The sequence below is a fragment of the Haliotis rubra genome, unplaced genomic scaffold (genome assembly GCF_003918875.1).
Source record: "Haliotis rubra isolate DU_JTF1 unplaced genomic scaffold, ASM391887v1 Scf446, whole genome shotgun sequence".
Taxonomy (NCBI): domain Eukaryota; kingdom Metazoa; phylum Mollusca; class Gastropoda; order Lepetellida; family Haliotidae; genus Haliotis; species Haliotis rubra.
In genome coordinates this window covers 79724-99395 of record NW_025767131.1, presented here as the reverse complement: position 1 = coordinate 99395, position 19672 = coordinate 79724, and the positions used below count along the sequence as shown (strand labels likewise).

Below are 19672 nucleotides of genomic sequence, written 5' to 3'. Positions count from 1 at the left end.
AGCTGCTGGACCAGACCAGATTAGTCATCAGTTACTTAGAAAAACGGTCGAGTCTATAAGCCCAGTACTGTGCATATTATTTAACATGTCACTTAATTTATCAGCATATCCTAGCCAATGGAAATATGCAAATGTTATGCCCCTATTCAAGAAGGGTGATCACTCAATTGTATCAAATTATCGCCCTATTTCACTTATAAGTTGTGTTGGGAAGATGTTTGAAAGAGTTGTATTTAAACATATTTACAATTACTTCATTTCAAATGATTTGTTATATAAATATCAATGTGGATTCCGGAGAGGCCACTCTACTGTACAACAACTTGTTGAAATTTATAACCAAATCTGTATATCACTAGATAACAAAGAACACTATTGTATGGTCTTTTGCGATGTATCTAAGGCCTTTGATAGAGTTTGGCACAGAGGGCTTATGCTTAAATTGGAGAGGTACGGAGTAAGTGGAAAGTTACTTGATTGGTTTGATAGTTATGTAAGTGGTCGCAATCAATCAGTTTCTGTTCACGGCTCGTTATCTAAGCCTTTGGTTTTAAAAGCAGGAGTTCCACAGGGATCAGTTTTAGGTCCCTTTCTTTTCATTGTGTATGTAAATGAGATAGCAGATAAACTACATTGTATAACTCGGCTTTTCGCTGACGACACGTCACTGGGAGCCTTGTCAAAAGAAAAGCAGTTGATGGAAAGAATAATGAAAGAAAATCTACAAATATTATGTAATTGGGCAAAGGACTGGCTAATTTCTTATAATCCGGACAAAACGGAAGCTATGCTATTTACGACGAAAGATGGCCAAACAGACATTAATTTGAAATTTGACAATTGTCATGTAAAACCAGTTGACTTTCATAAACATTTGGGACTAACATTTTCATGTAATGGGGGTTGGCACCATCATATTGAAAGTATTGTTAAAAAGACTTCTAAAATGATTGGAGCATTTCGAAAGTTAAAGTTTCTCCTGAATAGAACAACATTGTCAAGCATATATACTGTATTCATAAGACCACATTTCGAGTACGCATCTGAAGTATGGGACGGGTGTTCTATTGAAGAATCTAATAGATTAGAAAAGTTACAACTTGAAGCGGCTCGTATAGTTACTGGTCTGCAGAGATATGCTTCTTCTAGATCATTATACTTTGAAACGGGATGGGATTTACTATCTGAGAGAAGAAGGGTGAAAAATTATCGTTATTTTATAAGATACATACAGGCCTTGCTCCAAGTTTTCTTTATGATTTACTCCCTCCTGTAGTAGGTAGTCGAACAAATTATGAATTAAGAAACTCCAGTAATTACACTCAACCCTGTACAAGACTACGATATTCGACTCTATCCTTTTTTCCATCAACAATTAAACTGTGGAATAACATCCCCTTAGCTATCAGAAACTGTAAATCTGTTGTGTCTTTTAAAACTGCAGTTCATGTGAAACAAAAATGTGCACCCGTATATTTCTCATATGGGAAAAGGAAACTAAATGTTTTGCATACAAGATTAAGATATATGACAAGTACACTTAATTATGATTTATTCAGAATTAATGTTAGAAATGATGCACTTTGTCAGTGTGGCCATAATTGTGAAAATGCTTTTCATTATTTTCTTGAATGTCCATTATATATAATTCAAAGAGAACAAATGTTAACCTCTTTAGAAAATATAGTGAATAATAGAGCATGTATTGATATTAATCTCATCTTAAATGGCAATGCAGGTCTCTCGCTTAGTGAAAATCAGAATGTTTTAAAAGTGTACATATCTACATCCATAACTCTAAACGATTTAAATAACTCTGTCTGTACATATCTATACCCTTTGTCTGCCTCTTGTTGAACTTTTTGTAATATACACTTGTAACTATGTGGAGAGGGCTTATTTAAGTTGGATAACTTGTGCCCAATCCGTTTCTTAATTGAATAAAATATGTTTACCGACTCGTGAAGATCCGGGTTAGAATTGTTCTTCAGCATCCCATGCTTGTCGTAAAAGGCGATTAACGGGATCGGGTGGTCAGGTTCGCTGACTTGGTTGACACATGTCATCGTATCCAATTTGAGTAGATCAATGCTCATGTTGTTGATCACTGGATTGTCTGGTCTAGACTCGATTATCTAAAGACCGCCGCCATATAGCTGGAATATTGCTGAGTGCGGCGTTAAAAAACCAACCAACCAATCAACCCAATTCCCACCAAAGTTTAAGAGAGTTTATTCTATCGCATGGAGAGGATGTATGCTTCTTTTGGGACTTATCATAAAGTTTTCTCATTTGCACCTGTACAAAATAACTGCTGATATAACAACGTTTATCATATTGGACAATACTCAAACGAAAGATAAGAAAATAATAGTAATGAAGAATCTGAATGATCGGAGTTGCGAGAATTGAGAATACTTAAGTCGATTGCTTTTGTCGCATGTACCTTCAGTGTTTTTAAAGTCTGACTGTCACCACCAATAAGAATAGTTTGGGTTGCCCCTTATCTGATCCGTTGAAAAGGTTTTCGTGTGGATGATTCACGCTCAGTTTTATCAGGAACTCCTCCCCTGAAACATTTACCTTCTGCTGTGTGTGTGTGTGTTGGACAAAGCCTGATCGGTTGGTGTTATGCTGTGAACTGGTTTGCCTTTAGAATGCCCCGAAACGGAAACCCCCATCATGGACTGGAAATTTACATTTTACACGTACGGGTTCGTGGCCGTCATTGGACACTGTGTCAGGAGGAGGAGAAGTCGTATTTGCAAATTCTCAAAGACGTCTTTCGCTTCACAGCCTTAATTCGAGTTTATCACAGCGGAGCTTGATGGACTATACAGGATACTTGAGGGACGAGGCCGTTCTCAACAGTGATGAAGATACAATGTCTTATGAAATATTTTAGTGTTTGAGAAGGAGCGAAAGGGACAAAGAATATAGACGCTCTGGTGAAACATATAGACACTAGTACTTGTTTTCGACAACCAATACTACAAAGTTAGGGATGTTAGATTCTAAGTGGCTGACGGCTTGCACATTGAGATCAGTTTGTTTGTACAGACCAGGACTTTAGTGTTGGAATGAGTGAGTGAGTGAGGTTAGTTTTACGCCGCTTTCAGCAATATTCCGGCAATATCACGGCGGGGGACACCAGAAATGGGCTTCACACGATGTGCCCATGAGGTGTTTTAATTAGTTTCATTGTGAATAATTACGTGAAGTAAGAAACCAAAGAAATTATTTTCGTTTAACCTTGTTATGCATAATAATTATATGGAGCCAATGTGTATCAACATTCTAATATATTTGTGCAGTGCCAGTACCCATATATTGTTGTTGTTACAGTATGTTTAGACACTGGCCTGTGTTACTTTTTTTTAAAATGTTTTATGTATGAACCTTTAATAATATATATTATTTTAGCTATGTTTTTTCGTTTTCTTTGTTGTGCATAACAATGTTTTAGACGCCTGCCTTCGTTACCAGTTTACCTGAAATGTACTGATACTATTCGATTTGATTGTAAACCATTAAACAATTTACATGCGTATATATCCTGTAAATAAATAGTTGAACCAATTATGTGTCGTTTTCACAATTTACTCCAATATTTACACCTCGCGTATCCCCCCAATTCTATAACATACTTTATTGAACGATATATTTCAGAAATTGTTGATAGAATACATCATTCCACAGTTATCAGCCCTCATTGCAATTAGGAAGTAAAACTGGTATTCCACATTTCTGCAATAATCAGCAACCACTCTACGATTCTGATTATTTCATGTGAATGAGTCTATGAATCGTCACGCTTGTGTGGTACTTTGTTAAAGCGGTTGGGTAGCCTAGTGGTTAAAGCGTCCGCTTGTCACCCTGAAGACCTGGGTTCCATTCCCCCCACATAGGTACAATGTGTGGAGCCCATTTCTGGTGTTCCCCGCTGTGATATTACTGGAATATTGCTAAGAGTGGCGTAAAACCATACTCACAACGTCTTTAAAGCTGTTGGACAATACGATGTGGAGGCACACGTGCCAGGGTACCTCAACCTCCTCCACACGTAAACAACTGACAGGTTGAATACACCATGTGATTTAGAAAGTGGTCAAATGTAACATATGCTATATGTGGGATTACAAAAGTTAATTTTGGTTGAGTCCCATCCCTCGCAACAACCACGGCTTCCACAAAAATGGAAGCCGGACAACTGGTTCTACTTCATGTACTATCCGCTAAGATCCGGGATGGATCTGATCTCCAGTAACCCATGCTTGTCATAAGAGTCGACTAACGGGATCGTGTGGTCAGGCTCGCTGACTTGGCTGACACATGCCATCGTATCCCAATTGCGTAGATCGCTGCTCATGCTGTTGATCACTGGATTGTTTGGTGCAGACTCAATTATTTACAGATCGCCGCCATATAGCTGGAATATTGCTGAGTGCGGCGTAAAACTAAACCCACTCACTCTCACTACTTCACGTACTTTTGTGGAGCCCTCTGATACGCGTAAATTGGCACGGCTTCGATTTAGCCGTGAATACACAATGCCATTTAGGAAATGATCAAATGTAACATCTGTTAACTTTGGAATTACACGTATGTTTATATGTGATATGTAAATTATAAATGTTATTGAAATGGATTGTATATATGATGAATACGTAGTGCTAACTACAAGCAGTATCATGCCGACATCCAATAGAGTTATATACTATTCAAAAAAAAAAGAAACACATAACCCAGAAATCTGTTGCGAAAATGTTGTATTTCCAAACATGTATAACTCGTCCACAAATAGACTTTAGGAAATGAATTTTTGCATCAGTTTAGAAGAAGGAAATATCTATACAACCAAGTAGATACTTTTAGACAACAGAGACGCTGAGCGCCATGGTGATGACGTAGACCGGCCCCGACGTCGGATCTCCTGGGCCTAGATTTTCGAAGCTCTCTTAGCGCTAAGATAGTCGTAAGTGCCATACATTATAACATTAACTTACGACTATCTTAGCGCTAAGAGAGCTTCGAAAATCTAGGCCCTGGCTCTCAGTCCAATCTCTCTCAACCTGTTCCGTACAGTTTGACCGGATATCCTCCGAAGTCCAGGCACCCTGGCTGCTGTGCTCTCACCCGTGGCAGTACGATCACGCAAATGTAGTACCCGGATGTACCGATCTTGGGCTACAGTGGTGACTCGAGGTCTGCGTGTACGGTGAGAGTCATTTGTTATACCTGTTTGGTTGTAACGAGCTGTTAGCCGTGATATCGTGCTCAGATTAACATTCAGACGCCTGGCAACAGAAGATTGGTCATCTTCAGCCTGCATTCTTTCAATAGCGATGTTCCCTGTCGCAGCGTCAAGACGTTTCGTAGTGATTTGAAATTGAAACTCTTCAAAACGAATGCCGATTTCCAAAAGTAATCAGGATTTTTATAGCCAGACAGTGCATGCTCTTTGCTGCACAATTTCAACTGGAAGGTGATTTCTGTTGCGTTGTGGTGATGCCTTTTTAATCCTTGTAAGAAATCTTATCAAAATCAACATTTTCAAGTAAGGCCGATTGTTTACTTGTGCAATTGTGTAAAATCATGTTATCAACACTGTTGTTACATATTTTGTCAATTGTTTGAACACGATAGGTAATTGATATATGTTTTTAAAATACAAAACGCCTATGCGTTTCCTTTTGATAGTATATTCCTTTTGGGAAGTATTGAAGTATAGGGAATAGACATTCTACATGTATACTGAAATTAAGATGAACATTTAAATAAATATTTAAATAAAGGGTAATACAGAAGAAGAGTACACAATCAGTTTATATACCATTCACCAACCAGTCTTTGGTCCGAAAGATACTGGTAAACGTGAAGTCTGCCCTGGTTAACCGTCTGTTGGTGTAATAATTCGCCTTTTATCAGATACAGGCTGTTTGTTAAAGATTCGATCGGCGTTGTCACTGCACGAATTTGTTTAGGGAAAACATATTCGGAAGAGAAATTGAAACAGATTGCCCATTACACTTGCTTAAACTATAGTTTAATGGTAAATAATTTAACTGATGACTTAACTGTTGCCGTATGTTAGTGAAAAGTTAATTTAAAACTGTAAACAATATATACAACAATAACTAAGGTAAATCTGTCGAGGCATGAAGCACCTACTTTGTTTCCAATAGCGGTCCAGGGCTACTTCAGGGGGCGGTGGGGTAGCCTAAAGGTTAGAGTGTCCGATCGTCACGCTGAAGACCTGAGTTTGATTCCCCACATGGGTACAATGTGTGAAGCCCATTTCTGTGTCCCCCGTCGTGATATTTCTGGAATATTGCTAAAAGTGGCGTGAAACCAAACTCACTCACTCACTCACTCTTACATCTTCCCCTGATGAATGGGAAAAGGCGATAATGCTGTACACTTTTACTTTTCGTTCTGGCTCGCACGACGATATGATTCATTTAGCTCTGTTCTGCCTATTCAAAATCGCTGGTTGCTAATATATACATGTATTGTACATGGAAACTGTGGTATGGGCCTTTAACTATGCCGTTATATCTACGACTGCGTGATAAGATAAGGACCAGTCTTTTGGTACCAGAATCATGTTGCCATGGAAGGTAGGAGAGATTTATTGAAAATAATGAATTCCGAATATAGTGTTGGTATAAATTACTATAATGATATCCGAATACCATAACGTGCTCTTGTTATAAGAGATATCATGCTATGAAAGCCAAGACGCCTCCCATCACTGATATCTGTACCATATGTGATTATTTCAAAAATAAATCTATCCCATTTAACAAAACAAAATATTTCTCTAACATTGATGAAGTACTTTCCTTGTAGAATCCCTGTTCGTTCATTAAATATTATAATAAATAGAAGCGACAAAGCCGACAAGGCATCGCCATGTTAACTCGGTAAACAACACTGACCTTATTGCGATATCTATTATTAGGTTCGAAATCCACGAGGCACTGGCATTGCACTCCCTCCCTCGTCTCTCTATCTGTCTTTCTCACACACACACAAATATATACACACATTCTCTCTCTCACCACCCGTACTATACACACGTCTTCTCTCTCCACACACAAATACACACATCTTCACTCCCCACACAAAATACTCTTCTCTCCCACAAACAAATACACACACCTTCTCTCTTCACACACAAATATACACGTCTTCTCTCTCCACACACAAATACACACGTCTTCTCTCTCCACACACAAATACACACGTCTTCTCTCTCCACGCACAAATACACATCTTCTCTCTCCACACACAAATACACACGTCTTCTCTCTCCACACACAAATACACACATCTTCTCTCTCCACACACAAATACACACGTCTTCTCTCTCCACACACAAATACACACGTCTTCTCTCTCCACACACAAATACACATCTTCTCTCTCCACACACAAATACACACGTCTTCTCTCTCCACACACAAATACATACATCTTCTCTCTCCACACACAAATACACACGTCTTCTCTCTCCACACACAAATACACGTATCTTCTCTCTCCACACACAAATACACACGTCTTCTCTCTCCACACACAAATCTTTCTACCACCACAAGCACGTACAAATACATACATCTTCTCTCACCACACACAAATACACACGTCTTCTCTCTCCACACCCAAATACACACGTCTTCTCTCTCCACGCACAAATACATACATCTTCTCTCACACCACATATACACATATTTACACACATATTCTTTCTCTCCACACACGCACATACACATATTCTCTCTCACTCTCACCACACACACATATATTTTCTCTCCTTCACACAGACACGCTCACACAGAGAGAGTGAAGCACACATATATGCACATGCCGTTCTTCCGATCATTCATATGAAAACTTATTTAAAAACGTGCCACTTCATCTTCAGATGAATACTAATTGCATAACTTGCCGGGTGAACTGCGTATGAACAGTCATGGACATTATTTTATCTCCAGATGCCTCTGTGTTCCAAGGTTTTGGCACTGATGGTGCTCTACGTCCCCTGTGTGTCATCATTTCTCCTGCAACCTGACAACGCTTGTCCAGCACCTTACCCATGTCTGTGTCGAGGTGACAGCATCCAATGTGGTCAAGCCCAGCTCAAAACTATACCCGTCTTTACAGCATCACGCAAGTCATGGTCCGTCTACCTCAACTACAACAGCATCTCTGTCATTCCAGATAACGCATTTAAGAATATCAAAATCAAAGAATTAATCCTGGACACGATGAATCTATTGAAGCCTGTGACCATTGCTGATAATGCCTTCCAGGGACAAGAAGCAACCTTGAATAAACTCAGTATGGTCAACTGTGGGCTGACCTCTCTTCCTCCAGCTTTCAGAAAGCTGAATGCCCTCACCGACCTGGCTCTGGATGGCAATGCCATTTCTCAATGGGACGACAACGCTATGCGGACCCTCGGGAGGGGCCTGACCAGATTCAGTGCCAGATCCTTCTCAGGAACGTCCTACGCATGGACTCGTCAGTTTGCCTACATGAGAAGACTTGATTTCCTGGATCTCTCTGACAGTCCGCGTTTTGTTCCAGATTTGGACAAGTTCGTTGTTCTGAATGACACGCTTACAAAGTTAATTTTGACCAGGATGGAGATGACTCAGGTACCCGACGTTTTAAAGCATTTTCCCAAGCTGACAGAGCTAGATATGGGCTATAATAAACTGACGGAAACTAGTATCAAGGGGGATTCATTTGCATCTCAAACTGAACTCCAGTTCCTTACAATCTCCTACAATCAACTCAACACAACCCCTGATGGACTTTCAAATCTCAAGACTGTCACCTATCTTGACATTAGCGGGAACCCAATGACGACGATGGACACCTCAAAGCTGCCCACCGGTATTGTACGATTGATTGCAAATCATGGTGGCCTGAAAACGATCCCTGCTAATCTTCAACGGTTGACGAAGTTAGAAGAGCTCAATATGTACACCAATCACATAACAGCTATCAGTGAGAAGGACCTCAGTCATTTGCCAAATCTTAAAACAATCTTCTTGGGAGGAAATTATTTGACTTCGCCCTTGCCTGCCAATGCGTTAATTGGAGATACAAATCTGGAACAGCTCTCTTTAGAGTTTAACAGACGTAACAATGTCGTGTTCTCCTTTTCTGTTATTCGCTCCTTACCAAAGCTGTTGTACCTGACAGTACAGAATCCAGTATGCACCTGTTCAAGTGACGTTCCCCAGTGGTGGAGCGGAGTCACAAAGAAGCCGGACCTTGAAGGTCACTGCCTCAACACGTCTAAGAAAATGAAAGACTTGCTCACAAACTGTCAACCTTAGATTGTTAACCAGAGCTATTCAGCGGGTTCTAGGATTATCATGTCTAAAATAGACCTGTTATGTCTTCGCCTGTGCTTCTTTTAATTCTAGTGCACAAAAACACTATTCTGTCTATTGACAAGTGTGCGAAAGAGACCAATTATATACCTATGTATACTGGTGTAAGGAGGTACACCAGGTAAGCAGATTAATGTGTGTGTGTGTGTGTGTGTGTGTTGTGTGTGTGTGTTGTTTTGTTGGTGAAACGCCTGAAAAGCCGTGTGTGTGTGTGTGTGTGTGAGAGTTGTGTGTGTGTGTGTTGTGTGGTGTGTTGGTGTGTGTGTGTGTGTGTGAGAGTGGTGGTGGTGAACCGCCTCCGTGGTGTGTGTGGTTAGTGTGTGTGCCTGTGTGTGTGTGTGTGTGTGTGTTGTTGTTGGTGAACCGCCTCCGTGGTGTAGTGGCTAGAGCGTCCGCCCGGAGAGCGGAAGGTCGCGGGTTCGATCCCCGACCGCGTCATACCAAAAGACATTAAAATATGGTACTTGTTGGTCCCTGCCTGGCGCTCGGCATTAATGGGTACAACAAGGACTGGTCGGCTCGGAGTCAGTATAATGTAACTGAGTGGGGTATTCATGCTTCACTGCGGCATGGTATCTCAGTGGGCTAGCACTATAAAACCAGCTTCAGTCTGGGCTAGTACAAGCAGCCGCACATACACATACACACGCATACACGTCGTCATATGAGCGAAATATTCTCAAGCACGACGTTAAACCCAATTTCACCTCACCTCACCTTGTTGTTGGTGGTTTGTTTGGTCTGTAACGCCATGTGTGTATGAGTGAGTGAGTGTAAGTGTGTGTTTTTGAGTGTGTGTTTGTATGTGTGTATACTGGTGTAAGGAGGTACACCAGGTAAGCAGATTAATGTGTGTGTGTGTGTGTGTGTGTGTGTGTGCGTGAGTGTGTGTGTGTGTGTGTGTAATGTGATGTAAAGTGGGTGGGTGTCTTCAGCTCCTGCAGTTTTGTAGATACACTTTAAAAGCTCTCCCACGAATCCAAAACAGATGAGATTACACTTTACGAGAGAACATGTTTATGAACACAGTTAAGGTCCTTGCTCACGTCATCCTTGACTTGCGTCCTCGCTCCCCGGACTGTTCAGTCACAGCTAAATGTTGACACGTGTTCACACGGGATTTCAAACCTCTTCGGACCAAAACATGGGACAAGTGTATTTTTGTTTCACAGAAAATGTTTTACCTTAAAGAGATTTGACCAGTAACAACGCCCCAAGGGTTGGGGTGTACAGGTGAGGAGGGTAGGGAGGCGTATTTCAACCACACACTGCTGTCTTCAGATATCATGTGGTAGTGGATACCTTACTTAAAATAATCGATGAAGAAAATGATCCTCGACGAATTACAGTGCAATTATATGTTTCTAATAAACAAATATATGATAAACACCAGACAATAATAAAAAGACTGTATATATACACGCATATATACGTACATAGATACAATTATATTCACCACAGCTATTATTGCGTGTCAAAACTGCGCCTACGCCTTCAATCCGGAAATACCCAGATTGTCGCGGCGTTGTCACGTGATCGTGAGAGTAATGTGTATCAATGCAGCAGTGTCATTCTATAAATATCATTCAGTCATGTGATACCCAGGAATTAAAGATCTCATGTGCACAAATGTTGTTTAACAAACCATCAGCCATATGCGACGCTACAACGGCTGTGTGTTAACAAAGCAGTTTTGACAAAGCATGGTTGTGGATAGCTGCCGTGTTTAGCCTCAGAAGGATCTCCTTGAACTGCTATGGTTGGAAGATAGACCATTCTGCACAGTGTCATCACCTCATCACCATGCTGCTTTAAACAATAGCTCAGTGTTCTATATATCCTTATCTTGCCAGGGCATATCTGTGTGTTGTTCGAGTGATACATATTTCACATACCAGGTATGACATTCATCCCCGAGTTGGTGTTCAATTCTAACTGGGGCGGTAGGGTAGCCTAGTGGTTAAAGCTTTCGCTCGTCACGCTGAAGATCCGGGTTTACTTGCCCACATGGGTACAATGTGTGAAGCCAATTTCTGGTGTCCCCCGCCGTGATGTTGCTGCAATATTGCTAAATGTGGCGCAAAACCATACTCACTCACTCGTTAAGTGATGAATATACATGTGTTCCAGTTTTCTAATTTAACACACACACACACACACACACACACACACACACACACACACACACACACACACACACACACACACACACACACACACACACACACACACACACACACACACACACACACACACACACACACACACACACACACACCACCCCCGTGTTCATCTCACATAAGTATCACGACGTTATAATACCGATTACCTTTGAAGCTGACCCACCCGTAATATGATAATATGAGAGAGTGAGCGTGTCTAGGTAAATTTGAAATGAGGTTCTCCCAGACAGACAGAGATTTAACTTCCTACACTCTAGCAAACCAAGAGCAACGTTTCAGGTCGCAATTTTAAGCCCATATGACGTCAAGAAAACAAAGAAACAAAATACTTGATTGAGGAAGGAACATCCGCCTTTAATGTGAAAACACAGGTAACACCGTTCACACATACAGTTATTCTGTCTGTACCTTTGAAAACAATGACAATGTTGATGAATATAAATTTTACTAAACTTTAGCATACAATCAGCAAAGTACAATATTTCCCTGGAACACACTGTCAGGATATCGTATCTCAAGGCATCCATCGCTTGTTGCTTCAAAACGTGTTGCTGTATTCTGTGTAAGGGAGAACCGAACAAATAGTTTGGTTTAAGTTAATGTATAATCAGTTTAGTTTAAGTAACTGAACAATCAGCTTTGTCTAACTGAACAATCAGTTTTGTTTAAGAAATTTACATATAAATATCCATTGTTGACATCAACAAATCCCCTTCGATATATCATTTGAGAAATGCATTTTAACGTCAGCCCAACCTAGGTTCTGGAATCCACTCCAGTAGGTAGTTGCTCTTGTGCAAGGTCCATTTCTTGTGACACGCCATGCGAGACATGTAGTTTACCAATAACTGGCCACTTGACCATGTCTCCCTGAACATAGGCACAGTTAGGGAAATATATTTCACTTCGGTATATTGCGTCTCCGATGATAGTTGCAATGTCACCCTCGACCTGAATTCGAACCTGACTGTTGTCAGTGGTGTTTACAACTAACACGATGACCCGTCCCTGTATACCCACGTTGGTTCTGAAGCAGCATTTGAAACGTTTCTCAACGACTCTTACCGTGGCAGTGGTTCTCCGCATAGGTGGCGCTGTCACGCTGTACTTGATCACCCAGGAAATAGAGTTATCTGCCCTGTTGTCTTCCTCACCGGCGATGAATATGCCGTTGTTAAACGCGCCTGCGACATCTTCGGGAGCGGTAAGTTTTATACCTACATCCGCACCACGACAAAAACCTCGTCTTATTGTAACCCTCGCTGTCGCCGATGTCGTGCGTTGTTCTCTTATCTCATGGTCATGCGTGACGTCGGTGTGGTTGTCGTAATTGGCCTTGAAAAGGGACGTTGATCTGGGTGTTTTGTAATCGTATCTCCCAAAGAAATACGTGGGCTGCTCTGTACTAAATCGGACACCATCCCACACCACTTGTAGCTGGTAGTCGTTGTAGTCGTGTTGTCCTTTTGTTTTAATAAATGCCGCCCACGCCCACTTCTTAATGACGTCATCAAGGTCCGTCAGTTTGCTTGGCATGTTGATATCTAAGGCAAAGGGTAGATGACTGATTACGAAATAAGATCAAATTCTAAACATAAAGTGATTTTAGGCTTACGCTGCTTTTAGCAATATTCCCGCAATACCACGGCGGAGGACACCAGACATGGGCTTAAAACCTAATATTATGTTTCTGCTCTTCACAGACGTAGTGTCAACATCAAATATTTTGTTCAAATATATATTTTTGTCCCTGTGTTACCTAAATGCTGTCTCGCCTATTCCTCTTTGGTCCCAGACTTTTTTCTGGTCGGTCTATGCTCTTTATTTATACTCACTCACTCACTCACTCACTCACTCACTCACTCACTCACTCACTCACTCACTCACTCACTCTATGAAGTGATGACAGGTTAAACTGATGCTCAGCAGCTACCTACGGGGGTTGTGGGGTAACGGATTGGGTAGTCCATCTCGGCACCCTGTCTCGTTGCATGCTATTGCAACCCGTTTATGTTCATAATATCAATCACAGGTTTGTCTGACCAAAAGCGATTTAATAAAACCCATCAAATGCATCCCCACGGAAAGCGCATGTATATGCCTCCTACATACATCGGAGATATGGACAAAAGCTTTTGATGCTTGTGAGACCTTTAAAATACGATATATTCATTGACATGTGCGTAATTGTCCGGTTTTCGATCATTCACCGTATTTCTGTGATGAACTTATATATATATATATACTAGGGGTGTTGATACTAAACCGGCGCCGAGCTTATCGATTTTCTGACCCGCAGTGGGGGCCTGTGATTCCAGATACCTGGACCGAAATAGTTTTTCATCATTTTTTCATATTTTCATTTTTCTATTGTTAGCGCCAACATTTTCATGTTATTGCTGAAGACCTGCACCTGTCAAACTGAGGACTATCCTTGACATTTATGTTTTGAGTACTTCTGAAATTTCAGCAGATTGTTTAGTTCTAATACCATGTTAATTAAGTGTATTACATGCCAACAGAATGTTCATTAGAAAATCTTATGTTTTTATATGTGTTTGCCAGGTCAGTTTTATCCTTCAACAAGAAAAAGGTAATTTTGGCTGTAACTGGTAACCGCCTCCGCCAAAATGGTGTTCCCATTATCATGTTTCACCCTGGATTATCTCCCTTTGTTAGACCACATCAAGCATTTGCTGTGTGGCTCAAGTAGACTTCATTAAATCGCATGAATGTTTAGTTTTTATATTTGTGTTTTCCTGTATTTTGAGTAGACACCTGCTTGTTTTCATGATTCGGCAGGAGTTCTGTTATTTGTTGACTTTATTTTAACATCACTCATTGTTCCATATCCTCATGGTTCACAGTTGTTTACTGTCGTGTATGATGTCTGCATGGGATTGTTGTTGAATATTTGGATGGTGATCTCCACCCCCACCATACTTCCTTACTCCCTGCAGAACAGATCACTAGCTACCATCCTGTACTAGGTGGGGCAGTGAGGTAGCCTTGTGGTTAAAGTGTTTGCTCATCATGCCAAAGATCCAGGTTTGATTCCCCGCATGGGCATGATGTGTGAAGCAAATTTCTGGTGTACCCCATTGTGATACTGCTGGAATAATGCTAAAAGCGGCGTAAAACTAAACTCACTCACCGTACTAGGTGGATCGGAGACCCGATTTTCATACAGTTCTTCTGGCATCATATGTTTCAGCTTAGGTCTGTATGGTGCCCAGGAGCTGAGAATGTAACTTGAGTGTACGCCATTCCATTGACTTGGGTAGTAATGTGATAACATGAACCTCCACTTTGTGAATGTAATCTAATGCATCCTACATGGATGTGTTAATGCTGTTCCTCAAGGCACAGTAATTGTTTACAATAAGTGAAGCCCATTTCTGGTGTCACCCTCTGTGATATTGCTGGAATATTGCTAAAAGTGGCATAAATAGAGAATCTCACCCTAGTGTCCACTGATATCAATTATATCAACACGAGTTGATAAAGTGACAAATATCCGAGTCTTGCCGAGAAAATCCCTCGTCATAAGTTTTCATTGAAAATGTACATCTCTGAACATGGTACTGCCATTAGACTTGCAGTACAGCGATGTCATAGCATAGTGATGTCATCAGGTTTTTTATGTCATAGCATTGCGACTCATGTAATAGCATAGCACAGTGATGTCATCAGGTTTTTATGTCATAGCATTGTGAGTCATGTATTATGTATTATGTCAAAGCATTGTGATCTTATGTAATTGATGACGTCAGGGCATTGTACAAAATCTGCTGTCAAACGGTATCTCCTAGGAGATATCATTTGATCTCACACAAGCAATTTCTCCAGTGGAACATAGCTTTGGATAATGAAACTAAATTCCTATCTCACTTCATGACTGTGGGGCAGTTTGATGACCTAGTGGTTGAAGCACTTGTTCTTCACACCATTAACACTCATACTGGAATGATGTTTTAGTCTGATGTGTTCAGTGAAGGGAGGGCTGTTGTCTGCATCCTGCTGGAGGTGTGTACAAAGGATGAATCTTTGTTCCAGGAACAAAGTGACCCCTGTGTCAAGTCCAACTAAGGCATCTTACACAAGCCTGTCTGAAAGTCGGAAGAAGGATGACAAGTCTGAGGTCACCCCAAGGTTAGCGGTCAAGGATAATAAAGGTCACAAAAGTATAGCAAGGTCATTTGAAAATTCTGCTTGTACATTTTATGACATCTTTAAGCATATTCAGATGTTGCTCCTTGTATGTTCGTTGACAGATGACCCTTGTCACGATATGGCAGAAATATTGCCAATGTAATGTTAAATTTTCTCTCTCTTATATAAACTCACAACTGAATGTATGTTTTGGTTCCAGAGCTAATGGATCTGTGCCTACAGAGAGCAAGGAATCAAAGCAGCCAGCAGAGGAAGGTGGGTGAACACAACCTTGTATTTATCAACTGCCCTAAATGTTTTGCAGTCAAACAGTCAAACCAGAAAGTGTCTTCTGTATCCATGTAAAGCATGAAGAGTGAACAGTTTAATCCTGACGACTTCCCTTTGCCTTTATCCGAACTGGAAGTCATCTGTTACATGTGACAAGTGATACATGTAGTTACAAAGACCCAGTGTTAACTTCTTCCAAACGTTGTTTCCAGAAAATTCAGATTAAGAACCAGTGCCAGCAGACTGAAAGAATTTCTAACTGTTTGGTTGAAGTTTGCTACTCATGATGGCCATCAATAATAACAGTCACTCATATCTGCTTTATCATTATTTCACAACAGTGACTCATAAGTCTACAGTGAGTGGTATGTATGATGAAAATAGAAACAGAACTGACTTCATGTAATGTGTCTTCATGCATTTACAGAGAAGAAGCACACGCCCCTGTACTACAACCCCACGTACACAGGGCAGCAGAAGCTTTAGTCTGGACATGAAATCAAGCTCACATTTATTTTTGTACAGCTGTTTTAAAAGGATTCATAAAAATGAACAAATTTTATATTTTGCGGGGGTATTAAGATGGTCTGTACGTCCGCCCGTGCACATTTGTCTTTCCGGAGCAGAACTCTAAAACCGTTCAATATTCCTCCACCAAACTTGGCACATAGATAGATATAGTGGCGTACTGGTGCCTTTGGTAGTTTTGGAATTCTGAATAAAATATATTTTGGCGTTTCCATGGCAACAAGTTTGACTTAGCCTGATATTGGTTGTAGTGCTTTTCCGGAGCTGAACCCTAAAACCGTTGACTATTTCTTCATCAAACTTGGCACATAGATAGATCTGTTGGTGTACTGGTGCCTTTTGGTAGTTTTTGGAATTCTGAAAAATATTTTTTGGCTTTTCCATGGCAACAAGTTTGACTTAGCCTGAAATTGGTGGTAGTGCTCTTTTCCGGAGATGAACTCTAAAACCGTTCACTATTTCTTCACCAAACTTGACACATAGATTGGTCTGGAGATGTACTGGTTCTTTTGGTAGTTTTGGATTTCTGAATAAAATATTGTTGGCGTTTCCATGGCAACAAGTTTGACATCGGCTGAAATTGGTGATAGTGCTCCTTTCTGGAGCAGAACTTTAAAACCTTTCAATACTCTCCTTCCACTTTTCTATATACACACCTAAATATTTGACGTAATCATAACTCGTAAACATAATCATGAAGAGTATTTTGCCATTGGTGGGGATATTGATGACTTTGTCTTCTTGTTTTAAATGTTTGATGAATATTAGATGAGTTGCATTGTATAAAGTCAGTGGCCACTATAAGTCATGGTAAGTGCCTTCCTTGATGAAATGTGATGTTTTATGTGTATCAGTGCCAGAGTGTACAGAGTTAGGAATGGGCAGGTACTCCAGGCCAGGGACTGAAACACGAAGGAAATTGTTCACATTTGTTAATGATAGAGAGTAGATGTGAACGTGAAGATCCGGGTTAAAACCAGTCATCAGCAACCAATGCTTGTTGTAAGAGGCGAATTGGGATCAGGTGTAGGCTCACTACACATGTCATGGTATCCCAGTTACATAGATTGATTACTTGATTGTCTGGTCCAAACTCAGTTATATACAGACATCTGCTACATAGCTGGAATATTGCTGAGTGCTGCTTTAAACAATAAACAAAGACAGTAGATAATGAAGTGAGAGATCTCACCCACAAATTGTAATGTCCTGTTGCAGACTGTGATGGACAAGACACCGACACAGGAGCGTCTTCAGACAACCACCTTCAGCGAGTCGTACCCGACCAGCATGCGTGACAGCTACTACGACACAGAACCAGCCAAGCCTATTGTGATCAGAACTAAAGACTTAGACCCTGACCCCAAGGGCAGCACAAACTTAAACCCTCCCACCCCAAACATCAAACTGTTAACGGCATTGGAACAGGGATGGGCAAGTCGGGGTCCCCAATGGGGACACCAGCTACCCTGGGATGACAGGCTATGAGGACATACAAGTTGCATTCTTTTTGAAGTAAATCTCAAACACAGGACTCTGTGAGAAAGAAAATGGTGGTCTCAATGGAGGCCCACATAAAGGCCCCCACAAAAAACCTGGGCCGGTCAAGATGAGGTGGATGTTGTGTCCAGTCTGAAACCTGAACCTCCCCTCAACCTTTCATTCGGTCACTCCGCGAAGAGCTGGAGCATTTATCCACAAAAATTGGTGAACCAGGAAAGACAGATTCACATGGAAATGCACTGGCATAGTATTAGCTTGTAGTGATTTATGTGGACATAGTACAGGGTGGACTGATTTACAGACTGAGTCAGGATGGACTCTGGTAAACTGCTTCTGTGGAATTCATTATTTTGGTTGTTGAATGAATCCCAACAGATTTATGCTTGGGATTATTGTGATCATTGTGATCATTCCCGTTGTTAAGGATGGGAGTGTTTTTATAGGTTGTTATGTTTCTGACCAAGATTTTAATGTTGGATCTTACCAAGCTTTTACAAATGGAACAATTTGTTTATAATCATAGAAAATTCTTGTCTTATGAACATGTAAACATTTTGATGTTATTGTAACTACCATGACCGTTAAATTTTCTCATGGTTAACATTTGATTTATTCTAGTACTCACACATCCTCATCACAATGCTTTTTGATTACTCAGCATTGTGAGAACTGTTTTATTATGTTGCAGGATTAATTCTTAGCAAACATGACATGAATGAATACGGTGCCAATTATTGTTATTTGACATATGTTCTTCTCAAAATGTAGTGTCTTCTGAGTGTATATGTGTCTCATCTTCAAAAGAAACGCAGAAAGTCTGCCTGTTTCCTGTTGGAAAGGCATTCTGGGTAAAGATTCAAACCCCACTGTCATAGATTTCCTGCTTGACTAAGGGACAGCAAATCGTGGCATCTTAAAAAGTCGAGTCTTCAGTAACTAGCAGTGTGTTAGACAGAGAGGTAATGGAGAAAGGCCACTCACTTTTGTTTCATTGGAATATGTACCCAAGCTAGTACACTTTGTACTATTATCTTGTTTTCGTACCTGTACATTATTCCATCAGAATAAGTATAGGAAGATATATATATTTTTGTGCAAGAGACCTATACTGTTCAACCGAGAACACATGTAGACTTTCAATCAGTTCATCAAGCTGCATGAATAAGAACATTCCAGAAAGTTTGGATCGTGCCATTAAGTAATTTTGTTAAACATGATATGCAAGAATAGCATGATTTGTGCATGGTAAGAAAATGCAGATTAATAACGTTAATTCATTCTTATTATGTTCTATTGATACAATCAGATGAACATACTTTGATGTACATATCTGATGTTTGTTTAGTGCTGAAAGTAAGCGTGAATGTCAAGACAAACACTACCATGACAACCCCAAAGATGAAAATCAAATTTGTATGGGAAGTACAAGGTTAATTACTGAAGATATCCAGAACATTTGCTTCCCTTAATTTTGAACAATTGTCTTAATGATTTCAATTTCCTGGAAAATCAGGTTAGTTCCCTTGTGCTAGAGGTAGATTTAGGATTTTGTGCAAAACCCAATTCGTCAAATGAAACAAAAATCGATGAAAACTGGTGTCA

General features: G+C 40.4%; 3 protein-coding genes across 3 annotated transcripts; 2 read left to right on the top strand and 1 right to left on the bottom strand.

Moving 5' to 3' along the window:
• The first annotated feature begins 2027 nt into the window (after positions 1–2027).
• LOC124289646 lies at positions 2028–18764 on the top strand. The gene is made up of 5 exons (XM_046726252.1): positions 2028–2038; positions 15653–15748; positions 15969–16024; positions 17786–18001; positions 18759–18764. Exons 2-5 carry the CDS (start codon positions 15724–15726, stop codon positions 18762–18764), a joined length of 303 nt encoding a protein of 100 aa, XP_046582208.1. The 5' UTR covers positions 2028–2038; positions 15653–15723.
• On the top strand, positions 8005–9422 carry LOC124289642 (extracellular matrix protein 2-like). Its single transcript, XM_046726248.1, has one exon. The coding sequence runs from the start codon at positions 8031–8033 to the stop codon at positions 9354–9356; it is 1326 nt and encodes a 441-aa protein (XP_046582204.1). The 5' UTR covers positions 8005–8030; the 3' UTR covers positions 9357–9422.
• On the bottom strand, positions 12353–13132 carry LOC124289647. Its single transcript, XM_046726253.1, has one exon. It carries the CDS (start codon positions 13130–13132, stop codon positions 12353–12355), a length of 780 nt encoding a protein of 259 aa, XP_046582209.1.
• Positions 18765–19672: the final 908 nt, after the last annotated feature.